Source organism: Oncorhynchus gorbuscha, unplaced genomic scaffold (genome assembly GCF_021184085.1).
Source record: "Oncorhynchus gorbuscha isolate QuinsamMale2020 ecotype Even-year unplaced genomic scaffold, OgorEven_v1.0 Un_scaffold_544, whole genome shotgun sequence".
Taxonomy (NCBI): domain Eukaryota; kingdom Metazoa; phylum Chordata; class Actinopteri; order Salmoniformes; family Salmonidae; genus Oncorhynchus; species Oncorhynchus gorbuscha.
Window position 1 is genome coordinate 286227 of NW_025745371.1, and position 23171 is coordinate 309397.

At 48.4% G+C, this 23171-nt stretch overlaps 1 protein-coding gene across 1 annotated transcript in view; it reads right to left on the reverse strand.

The window, feature by feature from the left end:
- Window positions 1–548: 548 nt before the first annotated feature.
- The window catches only part of LOC124018550 (tudor domain-containing protein 3-like), a 50178-nt gene continuing 27555 nt past the window's right edge, over window positions 549–23171 (reverse strand). Inside the window, 8 exon segments of the mRNA XM_046333883.1 lie at window positions 549–1011; window positions 3110–3245; window positions 3947–4072; window positions 8951–9476; window positions 12355–13231; window positions 20534–20674; window positions 21320–21357; window positions 21359–21489. Of these exon segments, the coding sequence (XP_046189839.1) occupies window positions 3135–3245; window positions 3947–4072; window positions 8951–9476; window positions 12355–13231; window positions 20534–20674; window positions 21320–21357; window positions 21359–21489 (1950 nt within the window). The 3' untranslated portion in view covers window positions 549–1011; window positions 3110–3134.

Sequence of the window (23171 nt, forward strand, 5' to 3'; positions counted from 1 at the left end):
CAGAGCTGTCTATCTAGACAGGAACACATGGACTGTAGTAACAGACAGCTGTCAGACAGGAACACATGGACTGTTTTAACAGACTGAGCTGTCAGAAAGGAAACATTAACTGTAGTTCAGACTGAGCTGTCAGACAGGAACACACGGACTGTAGTAACAGACTGAGCTGTCAGACAGGAACACATGGGACTGTAGTAACAGACTGAGCTGTCAGACAGGAACACATGGACTGTAGTAACAGACAGCTGTCAGACAGGAACACATGGACTGTTTTAACAGACTGAGCTGTCAGACAGGAACACATGGGACTGTAGTAACAGACTGAGCTGTCAGACAGGAACACACGGACTGTAGTAACAGACTGAGCTGTCAGACAGGAACACATGGGACTGTAGTAACAGACTGAGCTGTCAGACAGGAACACATGGACTGTAGTAACAGACTGAGCTGCCAGACAGGAACACATGGGACTGAGACATTAAGGGTGCAACATGAGACAGTTCATTGGACAACAGATTTCAGAATCAGACAAATAAAACCCAGAGAAATACAGGAGCAGTGTTTTTATTCGTCTAATAATAAACTATTTTACAAATCTTCCTCGTGTTCAGCGGCTGTGCGCTTCACAAAGTCTGTTAGCTAAGAGTCCTCGTCGTCAGCCTCTTTTTGAGCAACAAGCCCTTTTCCTGAATGTTTCACACTTCTTGATATAGAGACACAAAGTGGACACAGAGGAAGAGTCGGTCATCGTGTGTATTTTGGTGAAGAGGAGAGAAGGCCTGCAAAAAAGGCCTCCCACTAACTTTCCCAAAAGTCCGTTTCTCAGAAATCCACAGTTGAAAGATTCTGTGGAATCAGGAGGGAACAAATAAGGACGTGGAATCCTCCAAAACAGGGATTTCTGGGAAAAAACCTGGGAAAGTCTCGGGAATTTTGCAACCCCGGGAGAAGAAAGATGTGAGGTTTTTGAGGTCAGATGCGTCGACCTCTGGGATCCTTTGTGGACTCCGTCTGAGGAGGAAGAGGAAACAGACTGTCAGTTCATCAGTTCACCTCATCAAACCACCATCAACCCTGTGATCAGTTCACCTCATCAAACCACCATCAACCCTGTGATCAGTTCACCTCATCAAACCACCATCAACCCTGTGATCAGTTAACCTCATCAAACCACCATCAACCCTGTGATCAGTTCACCTCATCAAACCACCATCAACCCTGTGATCAGTTCACCTCATCAAACCACCATCAACCCAGTGATCAGTTCACCTCATCAAACCACCATCAACCCTGTGATCAGTTCACCTCATCAAACCACCATCAACCCTGTGATCAGTTCACCTCATCAAACCACCATCAACCCTGTGATCAGTTCACCTCATCAAACCACCATCAACCCAGTGATCAGTTCACCTCATCAAACCACCATCAACCCTGTGATCAGTTCACCTCATCAAACCACCATCAACCCTGTGATCAGTTCACCTCATCAAACCACCATCAATCCATCAAACCACCATCAACCCTGTGATCAGTTCACCTCATCAAACCACCATCAACCCTGTGATCAGTTCATCAAACCACCATCAACCCTGTGATCAGTTCATCAGATCACCTCAAACCACCATCAACCCTGTGACCAGTTCACCTCATCAAACCACCATCAACCCTGTGATCAGTTCATCAGGACCCGTACCACCATCAATCCTGTGACCCATCAGTTCCCATAGATCAGGGCCCGTCTAACCCATAGACCAGGACCCGTAGGACTAACCCATAGACCAGGACCCGTAGGACTAACCCATAGACCAGGACCCGTAGGACTAACCCATAGACCAGGACCCGTAGGACTAACCCATAGACCAGGACCCGTAGGACTAACCCATAGACCAGGACCCGTAGGACTAACCCATAGACCAGGACCCGTAGGACTAACCCATAGACCAGGACCCGTAGGACTAACCCATAGACCAGGACCCGTAAGGACTAACCCATAGACCAGGACCCGTAGGACTAACTCATAGACCAGGACCCGTAGGACTAACCCATATGCCAGGACCCGTAGGACTAACCCATAGACCAGGACCCGTAGGACTAACCCATAGACCAGGAACCGTAGGACTAACCCATAGACCAGGACCCGTAGGACTAACCCATAGACCAGGACCCGTAAGGACTAACCCATAGACCAGGACCCGTAGGACTAACCCATAGACCAGGACCCGTAAGGACTAACCCATAGACCAGGGCCCGTAGGGCTAACCCATAGACCAGGACCCGTAGGACTAACCCATAGACCAGGGCCCGTAGGGCTAACCCATAGACCAGGACCCGTAGGACTAACCCATAGACCAGGACCCGTAGGACTAACCCATAGACCAGGACCCGTAGGACTAACCCATAGACCAGGACCCGTAAGGACTAACCCATAGGCCAGGGAGGGAGGGACCTGTGGAAACCCATAGACCAGGACCCGTAGGAGGGAGGACCCGTAGGGGTCTAACCCATAGACCAGGACCCGGTCCCAGACCAGGGCCCGTGGACACCCATAGACCAGGACCCGACTAACCCAGACCAGGGCCCGTACTTTAGACCAGGACCCGTAGGACTAACCCATAGACCAGGACCCATGGACTCCCAAGACCAGGGCCCGTAGTGCACTATCAAGGGAACAGAGGGCCATTTGACCAGGACTAAACTGCCATAGGTTTAGGGAGGGAGGGACAGGGAGGGAACCTGTCTGGGAGGTAACTCAGTCTATGTGAGTGTCAGGTGTTGTGTCTGTCCACTACTGTAACTCAGGACATGTAGTGTCCAGGTGTAGTGCACTGTCAAGGGAACAGAGGGCCATTTGGGACTAACTCTAGTCATGTAGTGTCCAGGTGTAACCTGTCTGTACTGTAACTCAGTCATGTAGTGTCCAGGTGTAACCTGTCTGTACTGTAACTCAGTCATGTAGTGTCCAGGTGTAACCTGTCTGTACTGTAACTCAGTCATGTAGTGTCCAGGTGTAACCTGTCTGTACTGTAACTCAGTCATGTAGTGTCCAGGTGTAACCTGTCTGTACTGTAACTCAGTCATGTAGTGTCCAGGTGTAACCTGTCCGTACCGTAACTCAGTCATGATGTGGTCAGTCAGTCCCTGGCCCTGGGCGGCTGGTAATACTGGACCGTGGGCCGTGTCCTCGTGGTGGTCCTAGGCTGCCCGTCTCCCCCGCGCCGGTACTCTAGCCCCTCCTCTTCCTTCTGCCACCACACATACAGACCTACCATCAGTTTATTTATTTTTCTAAATCATACTGAATATGATTCTATTATTTTTTTTAACCTTTATTTAACTAGGCAAGTCAGTTAAGAACAAACTCTTATTTTCAATGACGGACTAGGAACAGTGGGTTAACTGCCTGTTCAGGGGCAGAACGACAGATTTGTACCTTGTCAGCTCGGGGATTTGAACTTGCAACCTTTCGGTTACTAGTCCAACGCTCTAACCACTAGGCTACCCTGCCGCCCTCCCTCCCTCCCTCCCTCCGCCATTCTAGGATCAGGCAGGACCTGATCCTAGATCTGCACTCTGGACTAAAGACACTGAGAATACTGCGCTGGTTTAAGAGATGATATTAGAGCAGCTGACCTTCCTGAAGGCTAAACCCCACGCTGTATCAGTCTGTGTCTTCACACCTGAATATGAGGCGCCATCGAAGACGCCTCTAAGGACTTTCTATTGGGTAGAACGAAGGCTCATTCTCAATGAGTCTTTCCTCGTTTCCTCACATCCTCTTTTTCTCTCCTCCTTCTCTAAAACCCATTAGAGGAGACTGACTAGGGGTGGGGGGGGGGGGGTCTTGGACATTCTCCTCCAATACGGTTTGAGAAGCTGGAGAGGAGAGAGGATGTGTGGAAAGGTGAGTTGACTACAGAGCAACTGTAGTCCCATAGATACTTACCCAGAAGTCCGTGCTGACCGGTCTGATGTTGTGTAGAAGGACCTCCTCACAGTTTCCATACTCAGTGAAGACCACGACGGCCGTGAGACCAGAGGGATGAACAGCATCTATCCTGGACCTGTAGAACTACACACAGAGGTGTCATTACACACAGCATCTATTCTGGACTTATAGAACTACACACAGCATCTATCCTGGACCTGTAGAACTACACACAGAGGTGTCATTACACACAGCATCTATCCTGGACCTGTAGAACTACACACAGCATCTATCCTGGACCTGTAGAACTACACACAGAGGTGTCATTACACACAGCATCTATCCTGGACCTATAGAACTACACACAGCATCTATCCTGGACCTGTAGAACTACACACAGAGGTGTCATTACACACAGCATCTATCCTGGACCTATAGAACTACACACAGAGGTGTCATTACACACAGCATCTATCCTGGACCTAACCATGACCTAACCATGACTCCCATCTATCTAACCATGACTCCCATCTATCTAACCATGACTCCCATCTATCTAACCATGACTCCCATCTATCTAACCATGACTCCCATCTATCTAACCATGACTCCCATCTATCTAACCATGACTCCCATCTATCTAACCATGACTCTCTAACTAACCATGACTCCCATCTATCTAACCATGACTCCCATCTATCTAACCATGACTCCCATCTATCTAACTATGACTCCCATCTATCTAACCATGACTCCCATCTATCTCCCATCTATCTAACCATGACTCCCATCTATCTAACCATGACTCCCATCTATCTAACCATGACTCCCATCTATCTAACCATGACTCCCATCTATCTAACCATGACTCCCATCTATCTCCCATCTATCTAACCATGACTCCCACCTATCTAACCATGACTCCCATCTATCTAACCATGACTCCCATCTATCTAACCATGACTCCCATCTATCTAACCACATCCCATCTATCTAACCATGACTCCCTATCTAACCATCTCTATCTAACCACGACTCCCATCTATCTAACTCTACCTAACCATCTATCTAAACCATGACTCCCATCTATCTAACCATGACTCCCATCTATCTAACCTCCCATGACTCCATCTATCTAACCATGACTCCCATCTATCTAACCCATGACTCCCATCTATCTAACCATGACTCCCATCTATCTAACCATGACTCCCATCTATCTAACCATGACTCCCATCTATCTAACCATGACTCCCATCTATCTAACCATGACTCCCATCTATCTAACCATGACTCCCATCTATCTAACCCATCTATCTAACCATGACTCCCTATCTATCTAACCATGACTCCCATCTATCTAACCATGACTCCCATCTATCTAACCATGACTCCCCATCTATCTAACCATGACTCCCATCTATCTAACCATGACTCCCATCTATCTAACCATGACTCCCATCTACCTAACCTATCTCCCATCTATCTAACCATGACTCCCATCTATCTAACCATGACTCCCATCTATCTAACCATGACTCCCATCTATCTAACCATGACTCCCATCTATCTAACCATGACTCCCATCTATCTGACTCCCATCTATCTAACCATGACTCCCATCTATCTAACCATGACTCCCATCTATCTAACCATGACTCCCATCTATCTAACCATGACTCCCATCTATCTCCCATCTATCTAACCATGACTCCCATCTATCTCCCATCTATCTAACCATGACTCCCATCTATCTAACCATGACTCCCATCTATCTAACCATGACTCCCATCTATCTAACCATGACTCCCATCTATCTAACCATGACTCCCATCTATCTAACCATGACTCCCATCTATCTAACCATGACTCCCATCTATCTAACCATGACTCCCATCTATCTAACCATGACTCCCATCTATCTAACCATGACTCCCATCTATCTCCCATCTATCTAACCATCTATCTCCCATCTATCTAACCATGACTCCCATCTATCTAACCATGACTCCCATCTATCTACTAACCATGACTCCCATCTATCTAACCATGACTCCCATCTATCTAACCATGACTCCCATCTATCTCCCATCTATCTAACCATGACTCCCATCTATCTAACCATGACTCCCATCTATCTAACCATGACTCCCATCTATCTAACCATGACTCCCATCTATCTAACCATGACTCCCATCTATCTAACCATGACTCCCATCTATCTAACCATGACTCCCATCTATCTAACCATGACTCCCATCTATCTAACCATGACTCCCATCTATCTAACCATGACTCCCATCTATCTAACCATGACTCCCATCTATCTAACCATGACTCCCATCTATCTATCTATCTAACCATGACTCCCATCTATCTCCCATCTATCTAACCATGACTCCCATCTATCTAACCATGACTCCCATCTATCTAACCATGACTCCCATCTATCTAACCATGACTCCCATCTATCTAACCATGACTCCCATCTACCTAACCATGACTCCCATCTAAACATGACTCCCATCTATCTAACCATGACTCACATCTATCTCCCATCTATCTAACCATGACTCTATCTCCCATCTATCTAACCATGACTCCCATCTATCTAACCATGACTCCCATCTATCTAACCATGACTCCCATCTCCCATCTATCGAACCATGACTCCCATCTATCTAACCATGACTCCCATCTATCTAACCATGACTCCCATCTATCTAACCATGACTCCCATCTATCTAACCATGACTCCCATCTATCTAACCATGACTCCCATCTATCTAACCATGACTCCCATCTATCTAACCATGACTCCCATCTATCTAACTATGACTCCCATCTATCTAACCATGACTCCCATCTATCTAACCATGACTCCCATCTATCTAACCATGACTCCCATCTATCTAACCATGACTCCCATCTATCTAACCATGACTCCCATCTATCTAACCATGACTCCCATCTATCTAACCATCTATCTCCCATGACTCCCATCTATCTAACCATGACTCCCATCTATCTAACCATGACTCCCATCTATCTCCCATCTATCTAACTATGACTCCCATCTATCTAACCATGACTCCCATCTATCTAACCATGACTCCCATCTATCTAACCATGACTCCCATCTATCTCCCATCTATCTAACTATGACTCCCATCTATCTAACCATGACTCCCATCTATCTAACCATGACTCCCATCTATCTAACCATGACTCCCATCTATCTCCCATCTATCTAACTATGACTCCCATCTATCTAACCATGACTCCCATCTACCTAACCATGACTCCCATCTACCTAACCATGACTCCCATCTATCTAACCATGACTCCCATCTATCTAACCATGACTCCCATCTATCTAACCATGACTCCCATCTATCTAACCATGACTCCCATCTATCTAACTATGGCTCCCATCTATCTCCCATCTATCTAACCATGACTCCCATCTATCTAACCATGACTCCCATCTATCTAACCATGACTCCCATCTATCTAACCATGACTCCCATCTATCTAACCATGACTCCCATCTATCTAACCATGACTCCCATCTATCTAACCATGACTCCCATCTATCTAACCATGACTCCCATCTATCTAACCATGACTCCCATCTATCTAACCATGACTCCCATCTCCCTATCTATCTATCTACCATGACTCCCATCTATCTAACCATGACTCCCATCTATCTCCCATCTATCTCTAACCATGACTCCCATCTATCTAACCATGACTCCCATCTATCTAACCATGACTCCCATCTATCTAACCATGACTAACTAACATGACTCCCATCTATCTAACCATGACTCCATCTATCTATCTAACCATGACTCCCATCTATCTATCTCCCCCATCTATCTATCTATCTATCTAACCATGACTCCCATCTATCTCCCATCTATCTAACCATGACTCCCATCTATCTAACCATGACTCCCATCTATCTCCATGACTCCCATCTATCTAACCATGACTCCCATCTATCTAACCATGACTCCCATCTATCTAACCATGACTCCCATCTATCTATCTAACCATGACTCCCATCTATCTAACCATGACTCCCATCTATCTATGACTCCCACCATGACTCCCATCTATCTAACCATGACTCCCATCTATCTAACCATGACTCCCATCTATCTAACCATGACTCCCATCTATCTAACCATGACTCCCATCTATCTAACCATGACTCCCATCTATCTAACTATGACTCCCATCTATCTAACCATGACTCCCATCTATCTAACCATGACTCCCATCTATCTAACCATGACTCCCATCTATCTCCCATCTATCTAACCATGACTCCCATCTATCTAACCATGACTCCCATCTATCTCCCATCTATCTAACTATGACTCCCATCTATCTAACCATGACTCCCATCTATCTAACCATGACTCCCATCTATCTAACCATGACTCCCATCTATCTAACTATGACTCCCATCTATCTAACCATGACTCCCATCTATCTAACCATGACTCCCATCTATCTAACCATGACTCCCATCTATCTCCCATCTATCTAACTATGACTCCCATCTATCTAACCATGACTCCCATCTACCTAACCATGACTCCCATCTACCTAACCATGACTCCCATCTATCTAACCATGAACCATGACTCCCATCTATCTAACCATGACTCCCATCTATCTAACCATGACTCCCATCTATCTAACCATGACTCCTCCCATCTATCTAACTATGGCTCCCATCTATCTCCCATCTATCTAACCATGACTCCCATCTATCTAACCATGACTCCCATCTATCTAACCATGACTCCCATCTATCTAACCATGACTCCCATCTATCTAACCCTCCCATCTATCTATCTATCTAACCATGACTCCCATCTATCTAACCATGACTCCCATCTATCTAACCATGACTCCCATCTATCTAACTATGACTCCCATCTATCTCCCATCTATCTAACCATGACTCCCATCTATCTAACCATGACTCCCATATAGTTGTACCTTGTTGTCTTCCCAGTAGAGCGCTAGAACCTGGTCTCCTGGTTTCAAGTTCCCCAGGCCTTGAGCCATTGCAGGCTCCATGGTCCCAACCTGCCCCTGGTCTGACCTCTGGTCTGACCTCTGCCCTTTGACCTGCCCCGTTCTCTTCTTAGGGGCGGTGTTGGAGTTGTTATGGGCGGGGTTAGTGCTGTTCCTGTTGTGTGGCTCCTCCCTCTCCCTGGGGGCGGGACCAGAGGAGTAGTTCTGTTGTTTGATTGGCCCTGTCCGGTGTTCCGTTGACGAGTCACCATTTTGGAGGTGTGACCCCGAGCCTGGGCCGCTGCCCACTTGGCCTTTCACTGGACGAGACTCACCACGGGACACGCCCCAGTCCTGCGTCCCGGCGCTACAGTCCTTCTCTTGCCCCGCCCACGACGTAGAAGAGTTCGACGGTCCGTTGTCCCGGTAACGGTCAAAGTTGTCAGAGTTGGGCCTTTCCCTGTGGGACTTCCCCCCTCCTCCTCTCCGTCTGCTGTTGGGCTCAGCTCTACAATACAACACAACGTTACTGCACATCCCAGAATGCACCTTTCTTCATTGGCACTGCACACACATTAGTAAACAGTCAACTCTCACACGTTGTATTCATAAACGCGGATGGCATTGACAACGAGACGACATTCATAGTCAAGTCTAATCAAGTATCCATACAAACAATGCCACTTTAGATAATGTTTACATACCCTACATTACTCATCTCATATGTAGATACTGTCCTCTATACCATCTACTGCATCTCATATGTATATACTGTCCTCTACCATCTACTGCATCTCATATATATATACTACCATCTCTCATATGTATATACTGTCATCTCATCTCATATGTATATACTGTCCTCTATACCATCTACTGCATCTCATATGTATATACTGTCCTCTATACCATCTACTGCATCTCATATGTATATACTGTCCTCTATACCATCTACTCATCTCATATGTATATACTGTCCTCTATACCATCTACTCATCTCATGTGTATATACTGTCCTCTATACCATCTACTGCATCTCATATGTATATACTGTCCTCTATACCATCTACTCATCTCATATGTATATACTGTCCTCTATACCATCTACTCATCTCATATATATATATACTGTCCTCGATACCATCTACTGCATCTCATATGTATATACTGTCCTCTATACCATCTACTGCATCTCATATGTATATACTGTCCTCTATACCATCTACTCATCTCATGTGTATATACTGTCTCATATATATCTATACCATCTACTGCATCTCATATGTATATACTGTCCTCTATACCATCTACTCATCTCATGTGTATATACTGTCCTCTATATCATCTACTCATCTCATATGTATATACTGTCCTCTATACCATCTACTGCATCTCATGTATATACTGTCCTCTATATCATCTACTCATCTCATGATATACTGTCCTCTATACCATCTACTCATCTCATGTGTATATACTGTCCTCTATCTACTCATCTCATGGCTCATATCTCATGTATATACTGTCCTCTATACCATCTACTGCATCTTGCCTATGCCGCTCTGTACCATCGCTCATTCATATATCTTTATGTACATATTCTTATTAATTTACACTTGTGTGTATGAGGTAGTAGTTGTGGAATTGTTAGGTTAGATTACTTGTTGGTTATCACTGCATTGTCAGAACTAGAAGCACAAGCATTTCGCTACACTCGCATTAACATCTGCTAACCGGGTGTATGTGACCAATAACATCTGCTAACCATGTGTATGTAATCAATAACATCTGCTAACCATGTGTATGTGATCAATAACATCTGCTAACCATGTGTATGTGATCAATAACATCTGCTAACCATGTGTATGTAATCAATAACATCTGCTAACCATGTGTATGTGATCAATAACATCTGCTAACCATGTGTATGTAATCAATAACATCTGCTAACCATGTGTATGTGATCAATAACATCTGCTAACCATGTGTATGTAATCAATAACATCTGCTAACCATGTGTATGTGACCAATAACATCTGCTAACCATGTGTATGTGACCAATAACATCTGCTAACCATGTGTATGTGACCAATAACATCTGCTAACCATGTGTATGTGACCAATAACATCTGCTAACCATGTGTATGTGACCAATAACATCTGCTAACCATGTGATCAATAACATATGCTAACCATGTGACCAATAACATCTGCTAACCATGTGTATGTGACCAATAACATCTGCTAACCATGTGTATGTGACCAATAACATCTGCTAACCATGTGTATGTGACCAATAACATCTGCTAACCATGTGTATGTGACCAATAACATCTGCTAACCATGTGTATGTGACCAATAACATCTGCTAACCATGTGTATGTGACCAATAACATCTGCTAACCATGTGTATATGACCAATAACATCTGCTAACCATGTGACCAATAACATCTGCTAACCATGTGTATGTGACCAATAACATCTGCTAACCATGTGTATGTGACCAATAACATCTGCTAACCATGTGTATATGACCAATAACATCTGCTAACCATGTGACCAATAACATCTGCTAACCATGTGTATGTGACCAATAACATCTGCTAACCATGTGTATATGACCAATAACATCTGCTAACCATGTGACCAATAACATCTGCTAACCATGTGTATATGACCAATAACATCTGCTAACCATGTGACCAATAACATCTGCTAACCATGTGATCAATAACATCTGCTCACCATGTGACCAATAACATCTGCTAACCATGTGTATGTGACCAATAACATCTGCTAACCATGTGACCAATAACATCTGCTCACCATGTGACCAATAACATCTGCTAACCATGTGTATGTGACCAATAACATCTGCTAACCATGTGTATGTGATCAATAACATCTGCTAACCATGTGATCAATAACATCTGCTAACCATGTGTATGTGATCAATAACATCTGCTAACCATGTGTATGTGACCAATAACATCTGCTAACCATGTGTATGTGACCAATAACATCTGCTAACCATGTGTATGTGACCATTAACATCTGCTAACCATGTGTATGTGACCAATAACATCTGCTCACCATGTGACCATTAACATCTGCTAACCATGTGACCAATAACATCTGCTAACCATGTGACCAATAACATCTGCTAACCATGTGTATGTGATCAATAACATCTGCTAATCAATGTGACCAATAACATCTGCTAACCATGTGACCAATAACATCTGCTAACCATGTGTATGTGATCAATAACATCTGCTAACAATGTGACCAATAACATCTGCTAACCATGTGTATGTGATCAATAAAAATGTGATTTTATTTCATGAGACGACGTTGCCAATCAAGTCTAATCCAGTATCCATACCTGTTGTCTGTTCTGCTGTCAGACCTCTGGACCCCTTTAGGTTCTGATACACAGTTAGAACTGGACTCTGTCTGGTGCTGGACTGGTTTAGAGGCAGCTGGTGCAGGTCCGTTGTCCTGCTTCATCCCTCCTCCTCCTCCTCTCTTATTAAATGCCAGATCGGGTACCGAGTACTGCTCTCTCCGACTTTGGTTCTGGAACCCTCCGGAACCAGAACTAGAACCTACTCTGATCCCCTGCTGGAAGGTTCTAGAACCAGAAGAATCCGCCTGGGTTCCGTCTCTGGGTTCTCTGTTCCGCTGGCCGGGGGCAGGGTACGTAGCAGCAGGGCAGAAAACTGATGTCTGTCCTCTGGCCTCCCTGGCTGTTTGTCTCTCATGCTGGGCCTCTCTCCACCTCTCTGACCCTCCTCCACCTCCAGGAGGGGCCTTCTCCTGTGTCTGGCCCCTTTCCTGGCCTCTGTCCTGGGCCTCTCTCCACCTCTCTGACCCTCCTCCACCTCCAGGAGGGGCCTTCTCCTGTGTCTGGCCCCTTTCCTGGCCTCTGTCCTGGGCTCTCTCCTGGCCCTGCCAGCTCCCTGCTGGAGCTGAGGCTGGGGAAGGGGTGGATGTGGCGATGGAGGGGTCGTGGCCAGGTTTAGGGAAATCCTTGTCACTATCCCTCTGGAAACGAGGTGGTCGGTCGTTCCTGTCGTTCCTGAAGTCTGATCTGTCGTTTCTCTCCTTCCGTGATCTGTCGTTCCTGGACCAGTCGTTCCTGCCGTCTGACCTGTCGTTGCGGCTGTCGCTGCGTTGGGGGTACCTGTCCTGGGACTGGCTGTTAGGAGGGAACGTCATCTTACCCTCGTGATGCCTCTGGGAGGACTGGCTCTTTGGCTCTGGAGGAGAAACCCAGAGAGAACACACACATAGGTGTAAACGTTAAAACATTTCAACCAAATTGGATACACAAAGAGTATTTTTTGTTTGCTGATAGATAGACCCAGTGTCCGGTTCTGTCTGTCTGTCTGTCCTGCCTATACTGATAGATAGACCCAGTGTCCGGTTCTGACTGGTGTCTGACCTGCCTATACTGATAGATAGACCCAGTGCCCGGTCCTGTCTGGTGTCTGACCTGCCTATACTGATAGATAGACCCAGTGCCCGGTTCTGTCTGGTGGCTGACCTGCCTATACTGATAGATAGACCCAGTGCCCGGTCCTGTCTGGTGTCTGACCTGCCTATACTGATAGATAGACCCAGTGCCCGGTCCTGTCTGGTGGCTGACCTGCCTATACTGATAGATAGACCCAGTGCCCGGTCCTGTCTGGTGGACCTGCCTGATAGACCTGTGCCTATACTGATAGATAGATAGACCCAGTGCCCGGTTCTGTCTGGTGGCTGACCTGCCTATACTGATAGATAGACCCAGTGCCCGGTTCTGTCTGGTGGCTGACCTGCCTATACTGATAGATAGACCTAGTGCCCGGTTCTGTCTGGTGTCTGACCTGCCTATACTGATAGATAGACCTAGTGCCCGGTTCTGTCTGGTGTCTGACCTGCCTATACTGATAGATAGACCCAGTGCCCGGTCCTGTCTGGTGTCTGACCTGCCTATACTGATAGATAGACCCAGTGCCCGGTCCTGTGTCTGGTGGCTGACCTGCCTATACTGATAGATAGACCCAGTGCCCGGTCCTGTCTGGTGGCTGACCTGGTAGATAGACCTGTCTGTCTGGTGTCTGACCTGCCTATACTGATAGATAGACCCAGTGCACGGTCCTGTCTGTCTGACCTGCCTATACTGATAGATAGACCCAGTGCCCTTCTGTCTGGTGTCTGACCTGCCTATACTGATAGATAGACCTAGTGCCCGGTTCTGTCTGGTGTCTGACCTGCCTATACTGATAGATAGACCTAGTGCACGGTTCTGTCTGGTGTCTGACCTGCCTATACTGATAGATAGACCCAGTGCACGGTTCTGTCTGGTGTCTGACCTGCCTATACTGATAGATAGACCCAGTTCTGTCTGGTGACTGGCCTCCTGTCTGGTGTCTGACCTGCCTATACTGATAGATAGACCCAGTGCCCGGTCCTGTCTGGTGTCTGACCTGCCTATACTGATAGATAGACCCAGTGCACGGTTCTGTCTGGTGTCTGACCTGCCTATACTGATAGATAGACCCAGTGCCCGGTTCTGTCACTGGCCTATACTGATAGATAGATCTAGTACACGGGTTCTGTCTGGTGTCTGACCTGCCTATACTGATAGATAGACCCAGTGCACGGTTCTGTCTGGTGTCTGACCTGCCTATACTGATAGATAGACCTAGTACACGGGTTCTGTCTGGTGTCTGACCTGCCTATACTGATAGATAGACCTAGTGTCCGGTTCTGTCTGGTGTCTGACCTGCCTATACTGATAGATAGGTGCCCGGTGGTCTGGTGGGTGGGATGGTGTCCGGTGTCTGTCTGTCTGGTCTGTCTGTCTGTCTGTCTGTCTGTCTGTCTGTCTGTCTGTCTGTCTGTCTGTCTGTCTGTCTGTCTGTCTGTCTGTCTGTCTGTCTGTCTGTCTGTCTGTCTGTCTGTCTGTCTGTCTGTCTGTCTGTCTGTCTGTCTGTCTGTCTGTCTGTCTCTGTGCCCTCCCACCTCTCTAGCTGTTCTGTCTGTCTCTGTGCCCCTCCCCTCTCTCTTCCCCACCTCTCTAGCTGTTCTGTCTGTCTCTGTGCCCCTCCCACCTCTCTAGCTGTTCTGTCTGTCTCTGTGCCCCTCCCCTCTCTCTTCCCACCTCTCTAGCTGTTCTGTCTGTCTCTGTGCCCCTCCCACCTCGCTAGCTGTTCTCTGTCTTTGTGCCCCTCCCCTCTCTCTTCCCCACCTCTCTAGCTGTTCTGTCTGTCTCTGTGCCCCTCCCACCTCTCTAGCTGTTCTGTCTGTCTCTGTGCCCCTCCCACCTCTCTAGCTGTTCTGTCTGTCTCTGTGCCCCTCCCACCTCTCTATGAAAAGATGCGAGTGTTTGTGTTCTCAGAAGTACGGCAACTAATCCAGTCTCCGTTTTCAAAAATACTGAATCTCAGGAGGAGATTCCTAGAGGAAGATGTATTTTCAGTCTACTAAATGTCTCCTTACTACATTTGAACACAGTGAATAAACAGAGTTTTCTATTGTGTTATTGACTGTACGTTTGTTTTACTCCATGTGTAACTCTGTGTTGTTGTTTTTTGTCGCACTGCTTTGCTTTATCTTGGTCAGGGTCGCAGTTGTAAATGAGAACTTGTTCTCAACTGGCCTCACCTGGTTAAATAAAGGTGTTCTCAACTGGCCTCACCTGGTTAAATAAAGGTGTTCTCAACTGGCCTCACCTGGTTAAATAAAGGTGTTCTCAACTGGCCTCACCTGGTTAAATAAAGGTGTTCTCAACTGGCCTCACCTGGTTAAATAAAAGGTGAAATAAAATAAATGAAATTGGCAAAGTCATGGTATTTAACAAGATGTAAAGATTGGTCTGTGGGCAGGCGGCAGAGGCAGAGGCAGGCTGTACGGTTGTTTATCCCACAGGCAGCTCAAGATTAATTTGATGGACAGTTCTGGAAGCCTCGTGATGGACGTTAGTCCCACTTCAGAAGCGACCTTCCTTCACAGACAAGTAGAACACCCGTTCAGCGGGCGCCTCGACTCTCCAGAGAACGTTTGGTTTTGGCATTTAAAAAGCTGTCGTCCTACACTGAACAGACAAACAAATATACCGAAGCAGAGGTGCTTTCAAGGGGATATGACTGAGGGAGATTTCACTGTCTGACTGAGGGAGATTTCACTGTCTGACTGAGGGAGATTTCACTGTCTGACTGAGGGAGATTTCACTGTCTGACTGAGGGAGATTTCACTGTCTGACTGAGTAGTTCTATCTCCCTCAGTCAGACAGTGAAATCTCCTTTCACTGTCTGACTGAGGGAGATTTCACTCCACTGTCTGACTGAGGGAGATTTCACTCCACTGTCTGACTGAGGGAGATAGAACTACACTGTCTGACTGAGGGAGATAGAACTACACTGTCTGACTGAGGGAGGTTTCACTGTCTGACTGAGGGAGATTTCACTGTCTGACTGAGGGATATTTCACTGTCTGACTGAGGGAGATAGAACTACACTGTCTGACTGAGGGAGATTGAACTTCACTGTCTGACTGAGGGAGATTTCACTGTCTGACTGAGGGAGAGAGAACTACACTGTCTGTCTGAGGGAGAGAGAACTACACTGTCTGTCTGAGGGAGATAGAACTACACTGTCTGACTGAGGGAGAGAGAACTACACTGTCTGACTGAGGGAGAGAGAACTACACTGTCTGTCTGAGGGAGATAGAACTACACTGTCTGACTGAGGGAGAGAGAACTACACTGTCTGACTGAGGGAGAGAGAACTACACTGTCTGTCTGAGGGAGAGAGAACTACACTGTCTGTCTGAGGGAGAGAGAACTACACTGTCTGTCTGAGGGAGATAGAACTACACTGTCTGACTGAGGGAGAGAGAACTACACTGTCTGACTGAGGGAGAGAGAACTACACTGTCTGTCTGAGGGAGAGAGAACTACACTGTCTGTCTGAGGGAGAGAGAACTACACTGTCTGTCTGAGGGAGATAGAACTACACTGTCTGACTGAGGGAGAGAGAACTACACTGTCTGACTGAGGGAGAGAGAACTACACTGTCTGTCTGAGGGAGAGAGAACTACACTGTCTGTCTGAGGGAGAGAGAACTACACTGTCTGACTGAGGGAGATTTCACTGTCTGACTGAGGGAGAGAGAACTACACTGTCTGTCTGAGGGAGATAGGACTACACTGTCTGTCTGAGGGAGATTTCACTGTCTGACTGAGGGAGAGAGAACTACACTGTCTGTCCCTAGAGGTCCTTATTAGGACCATTATTCTGCTTCGTGAATGAATGATTCTGCATCGTGAACTAATAGGACCATTATGCATGGTAAATTGACGTGGAATTTTCTGATGTTTTTGTGTATAGTTTTAACATCAAATTATTTGTTAAAAAAATACAGATTAAACATTAAGCAACATTGTCCATTGGTCACATTCCTAATGTGTACACACACAGACATGCTCAATACGTTCTACATACGGTCCTTTAATTGGAGACCTGAGAAACAAATCAAAAAAATAAACGTCATTGTATACTTTTTATTTTTAAACAAAGAAGGCAGAAACTAAAGTCATTGCCAGAGTTCAGTAAAAATGATCCCAAACTCTGGTTTCCAACGTCTAAACGCTTGAAATGAGCCCAAACTTCAAACGGTAACTTCCCCTCATGAAAGGCAGGAAATGAAACCCATCCCTCTCTGTTGACTGTGTTTCCATTTCCCCTCTGTGGTGAACCATATGTCAGTTTGTCGCCATGCCGACACACTGATGTCAGAGACTTAACTAACGGCAGCACTGTTTCATACAGATTAATACCCTCTGTAGAGAGACACAGACCATCTGGCCTGGCTCCGCACTGTAACCACCAGAGGAGAGGACAACGGCACCAGGGACTACAGCACCAGAGACTACAGCACCAGAGACTACAGCACCAGAGACTACAGCACCAGAGACTACAGCACCAGAGACTACAGCACCAGAGACAGGACAACAGCACCAGAGACAGGACAACAGCACCAGAGACTACAGCACCAGAGACTACAGCACCAGAGACTACAGCACCAGAGACAGGACTACAGCACCAGAGACTACAGCACCAGAGACTACAGCACCAGAGACTACAGCACCAGAGACTATAACACCAGAGACTACAGCACCAGAGACTACAGCACCAGAGACTACAGCACCAGAGACTACAGCACCAGAGACTACAGCACCAGAGACTACAGCACCAGAGACTATAACAACAGAGACTATAACACCAGAGACTATAACACCAGAGACTATAACACCAGAGACTACAGCACCAGAGACTACAGCACCAGAGACTACAGCACCAGAGACAGGACAACAGCACCAGAGACTACAGCACCAGAGACTACAGCACCAGAGACTACAGCACCAGAGACTACAGCACCAGAGACTACAGCACCAGAGACTACAGCACCAGAGACAGGACTAGACTATAACACCAGAGACTATAACACCAGATACTATAACACCAGAGACTATAACACCAGAGACTATAACACCAGAGACAGGACTAGAGACTATAACACCAGAGACTATAACACCAGAGACTATAACACCAGAGACTATAACACCAGAGACAGGACTAGAGACTATAACACCAGAGACTATAACACCAGAGACTATAACACCAGAGACTATAACACCAGAGACAGGACTAGAGACTATAACACCAGAGACTATAACACCAGATACTATAACACCAGAGACTATAACACCAGAGACTATAACACCAGAGACAGGACTAGAGACTATAACACCAGATACTATAACACCAGAGACTATAACACCAGAGACAGGACTAGAGACTATAACACCAGAGACTATAACACCAGAGACTATAACACCAGAGACTATAACACCAGAGACAGGACTAGAGACTATAACACCAGAGACTATAACACCAGAGATGATAACACCAGAGAATATAACACCAGAGACTATAACACCAGAGACAGGACTAGAGACTATAACACCAGAGACTATAACACCAGAGACTATAACACCAGAGACTATAACACCAGAGACAGGACTAGAGACTATAACACCAGAGACTATAACACCAGAGACGATAAAACCAGAGACTATAACACCAGAGACTATAACACCAGAGACAGGACTAGAGACTATAACACCAGAGACTATAACACCAGAGACTATAACACCAGAGACTATAACACCAGAGACAGGACTAGAGACTATAACACCAGAGACTATAACACCAGAGACGATAAAACCAGAGACTATAACACCAGAGACTATAACACCAGAGACAGGACTAGAGACTATAACACCAGAGACTATAACACCAGAGACAGGACTAGAGACTATAACACCAGAGACTATAACACCATACACTATAACACCAGAGACTATAACACCAGAGACTATAACACCAGAGACAGGACTAGAGACTATAACACCAGAGACTATAACACCAGAGACTATAACACCAGAGACAAGACTAGAGACTATAACACCAGAGACTATAACACCAGAGACTATAACACCAGAGACTATAACACCAGAGACAGGACTAGAGACTATAACACCAGAGACTATAACACCAGAGACTATAACACCAGAGACTATAACACCAGAGACTATAACACCAGAGACTATAACACCAGAGACTATAACACCAGAGACTATAACACCAGAGACTATAACACCAGAGACTATAACACCAGAGACAGGACTAGAGACTATAACACCAGAGACTATAACACCAGAGACAGGACTAGAGACTATAACACCAGAGACTATAACACCAGAGACAGGACTAGAGACTATAACACCAGAGACTATAACACCAGAGACGATAACACCAGAGACTATAACACCAGAGACTATAACACCAGAGACTATAACACCAGAGACTATAACACCAGAGACTATAACACCAGAGACTATAACACCAGAGACAGGACTAGAGACTATAACACCAGAGACAGGACCAGAGACTATAACACCAGAGACAGTACATCGTTTCTCACAGAAGTCTATTTATTATTTTTAAGTACAATACTTGAAGGAATTTGTGAATCAGAAAGAAAAGCAGGAACAAAAAGAAAGGTATTATCTCCCTGTAATAGAAAATTCCCCTTTTCAAAATATGTCACAAATAGGTGTAACAAACTGCTATGTGCTTTGTGAAAAAAAAAATGTCAGGTTGAAAGCAGGCATCACAGCAGGATAAAGGTAGAGGACGGGAACGATCCCTGCTGCTGCCTCGCTCTCCCATCAAGGTGCATGAATTCAGGAGCAAAGTGAAGTGGAGACACTTCTTTATTGTTAAAACCAACAGGTTTCAACTATAGCAACCCTGATGAAGACAATTGGTAAAGGACAGGACTGTACCTTTTAGAGAGAAGACTATTGGTAAAGGACAGGACTCTTACCTTGTAGGGAGAAGTCTATTGGTAAAGGACAGGACTCTTACCTTGTAGGGAGAAGTCTATTGGTAAAGGACAGGACTCTTACCTTGTAGGGAGAAGACTATTGGTAAAGGACAGGACTCTTACCTTGTAGGGAGAAGCTCCCCATCTTGGACTCCAGGAAGTCGAACAGAGTGCTGGGTCCTGACGGTCTTCCTCCTGCTCCCTCCTCCTCATCCTCACCCCCAAACCTACTGGACCGACCCCGACCCCGGCCACGACCCCTTCCTCTGTCTGCTGCATGGAGGAAACAGACGCAGCAGAAAAGTTACATTATCAATGGGATTCTATAGTTATTACGTAGTCGTAGGTCATGTTGTAGGCTGACCTCTGGGTGGGGGGGGCTTACCTCTGGGTGGGGGGCTTACCTCTAGGTGGGGGGGGTGGGAGCAGGGCTTACCTCTGGGTGGGGGGGGCTTACCTCTGGGTGGGGGGGGCTTACCTCTGGGTGGGGGGTGGGAGCAGGGCTTACCTCTGGGTGGGGGGGGGGGCTTACCTCTGGGTGGGGGCTTACCTCTGGGCGGGGGGGGCAGGGCTTACCTCTGGGTGGGGGGGGGCAGGGCTTACCTCTGGGTGGGGGGCAGGGCTTACCTCTTGGTGGGGGAGTGGGAGCAGGGCTTACCTCTGGGTGGGGGGGGGGGCTTACCTCTGGGTGGGTGGGGTGGGAGCAGGGCTGATCTCTGGGTGGGGGGCTTACCTCTGGGTGGAGGGGTGGGAGCAGGGCTTACCTCTGGGTGGGGGGGGAGCAGGGCTTACCTCTGGGTGGGGGGGGCTTACCTCTGGGTGGGGGTCTGCTGGGTTCCTCGGGGGTGGGAGCAGGGCTTACCTCTGGGTGGGGGGGGATTACCTCTGGGTGGGGGGAGCAGGGCTTACCTCTGGGTGGGGGTCTGCTGGGTTCCTCGGGGGTGGGGGGGTTTGAAGGTCCCCGTCAGTAGACTGTTGAGAGCCACCTCCATGTTGTTGTTGTTGTCCATCAGGGCCTGACGAGCATCCTCCTTATCAAACCCCATCTCCATAATGTCCCTTAGGGCCCGCTCATCCACCTAGAGGGAGGGGGATGGAGGGAGGGGGGGGGGGGGGATGGGAGGGGATGGGAGGGGGATGGGAGGGGATGGGAGGGGGGATGGAGGGAGGGGAGGGGGTGGAGGAAGGGGGATGGAGGGATGGGAGGGGGATGGGGGGATGGAGGGGTGGGAGGGGGATGGAGGGATGGGAGGGAGGGGAGGGGGATGGAGGGGAGGGAGGGGGGGGAGGGAGGGGAGGGGGATGGAGGGGGTGGAGGGAGGGAGGGGGATGGAGGGGGAGGGGAGATGGAGGGATGGGATGGGGGATGGGAGGGGGTGGAGGGAGGGGGATGGAGGGATGGGAGGAGGGGGGGGAGGGAGGGGGAGGAGGGGGGGTGGAGGGATGGGAGGGGGATGGGGGGAGGGGGTGGAGGGGATGGGAGGGGGGATGGAGGGGGATGGGAGGGGAGATGGAGGGAGGGGGGGGTGAAGAGATGGGAGGGGAGATGGAGGGAGGGGAGGGGGTGGGAGAGATGGGAGGGGGATGGAGGGAGGGGGGGGGGGTGGGAGGGGGATGGAGGGGGTGGGAGGGGGTGGAGGGGTGGGAGGGGGATGGAGGGAGGGGGGTGGGAGGGGGATGGAGGGATGGGAGGGGGGATGGAGGGGATGGGAGGGGGGATGGAGGGGATGGGAGGGGGATGGAGGGGGTGGGAGGGGGATGAAGGGGATGGGAGGGGGGGTGGAGAGATGGGAGGGGGATGGAGGGGATGGGAGGGGGATGGAGGGGGTGGGAGGGGGATGGAGGGGGGGGAGGGGGATGGGGGATGGGAGGGGGGATGGAGGGGATGGGAGGGGGATGGAGGGGTGGGAGGGATGGGAGGGGGGATGGAGGGATGCGAGGGGGATGGAGAGATGGGAGGGGGATGGAGGGGATGGGAGGGATGGGAGGGGGGATGGGAGGGGGATGGAGGGATGCGAGGGGGATGGAGGGAGGGGGATGGAGGGATGGGAGGGGGATGGAGGGAGGGGGTGGGAGGGGGATGGAGGGATGGGAGGGGGGATGGAGGGATGGGAGGGGGATGGAGAGATGGGAGGGGGATGGAGGGGATGGGAGGGGGGAGGAGGGGGTGGGAGGGATGGGAGGGGGATGGAGGGATGGGAGGGGGATGGAGGGGATGGGAGGGGGATGGAGGGATGGGAGGGGGATGGAGGGGATGGGAGGGGAGATGGAAGGATGGGAGGGGGATGGAGGGATGGGAGGGGGATGGAGGGATGGGAGGGGGATGAAGGGGATGGGAGGGATGGGAGGGGGATGGAGGGATGGGAGGGGGATGGAGAGATGGGAGGGGGATGGAGGGGATGGGAGGGGGATGGAGGGATGGGAGGGGAGATGGAGGGGGATGGAGGGATGGGAGGGGGATGGAGGGGATGGGAGGGGGATGGAGGGATGGGAGGGGGATGGAGAGATGGGAGGGGGATGGAGGGGATGGGAGGGGGATGGAGGGGATGGGAGGGGAGATGGAAGGATGGGAGGGGGATGGAGGGGGATGGGAGGGGGGGGATGGAGGGGATGGGAGGGATGGGAGGGGGGATGGGAGGGGGATGGAGAGATGGGAGGGGGATGGAAGGGATGGGAGGGGGATGGAGGGGGATGGGATGGGGGATGGAGGGGATGGGATGGGGGATGGAGATGGGAGGGGAGATGGAAGGATGGGAGGGGG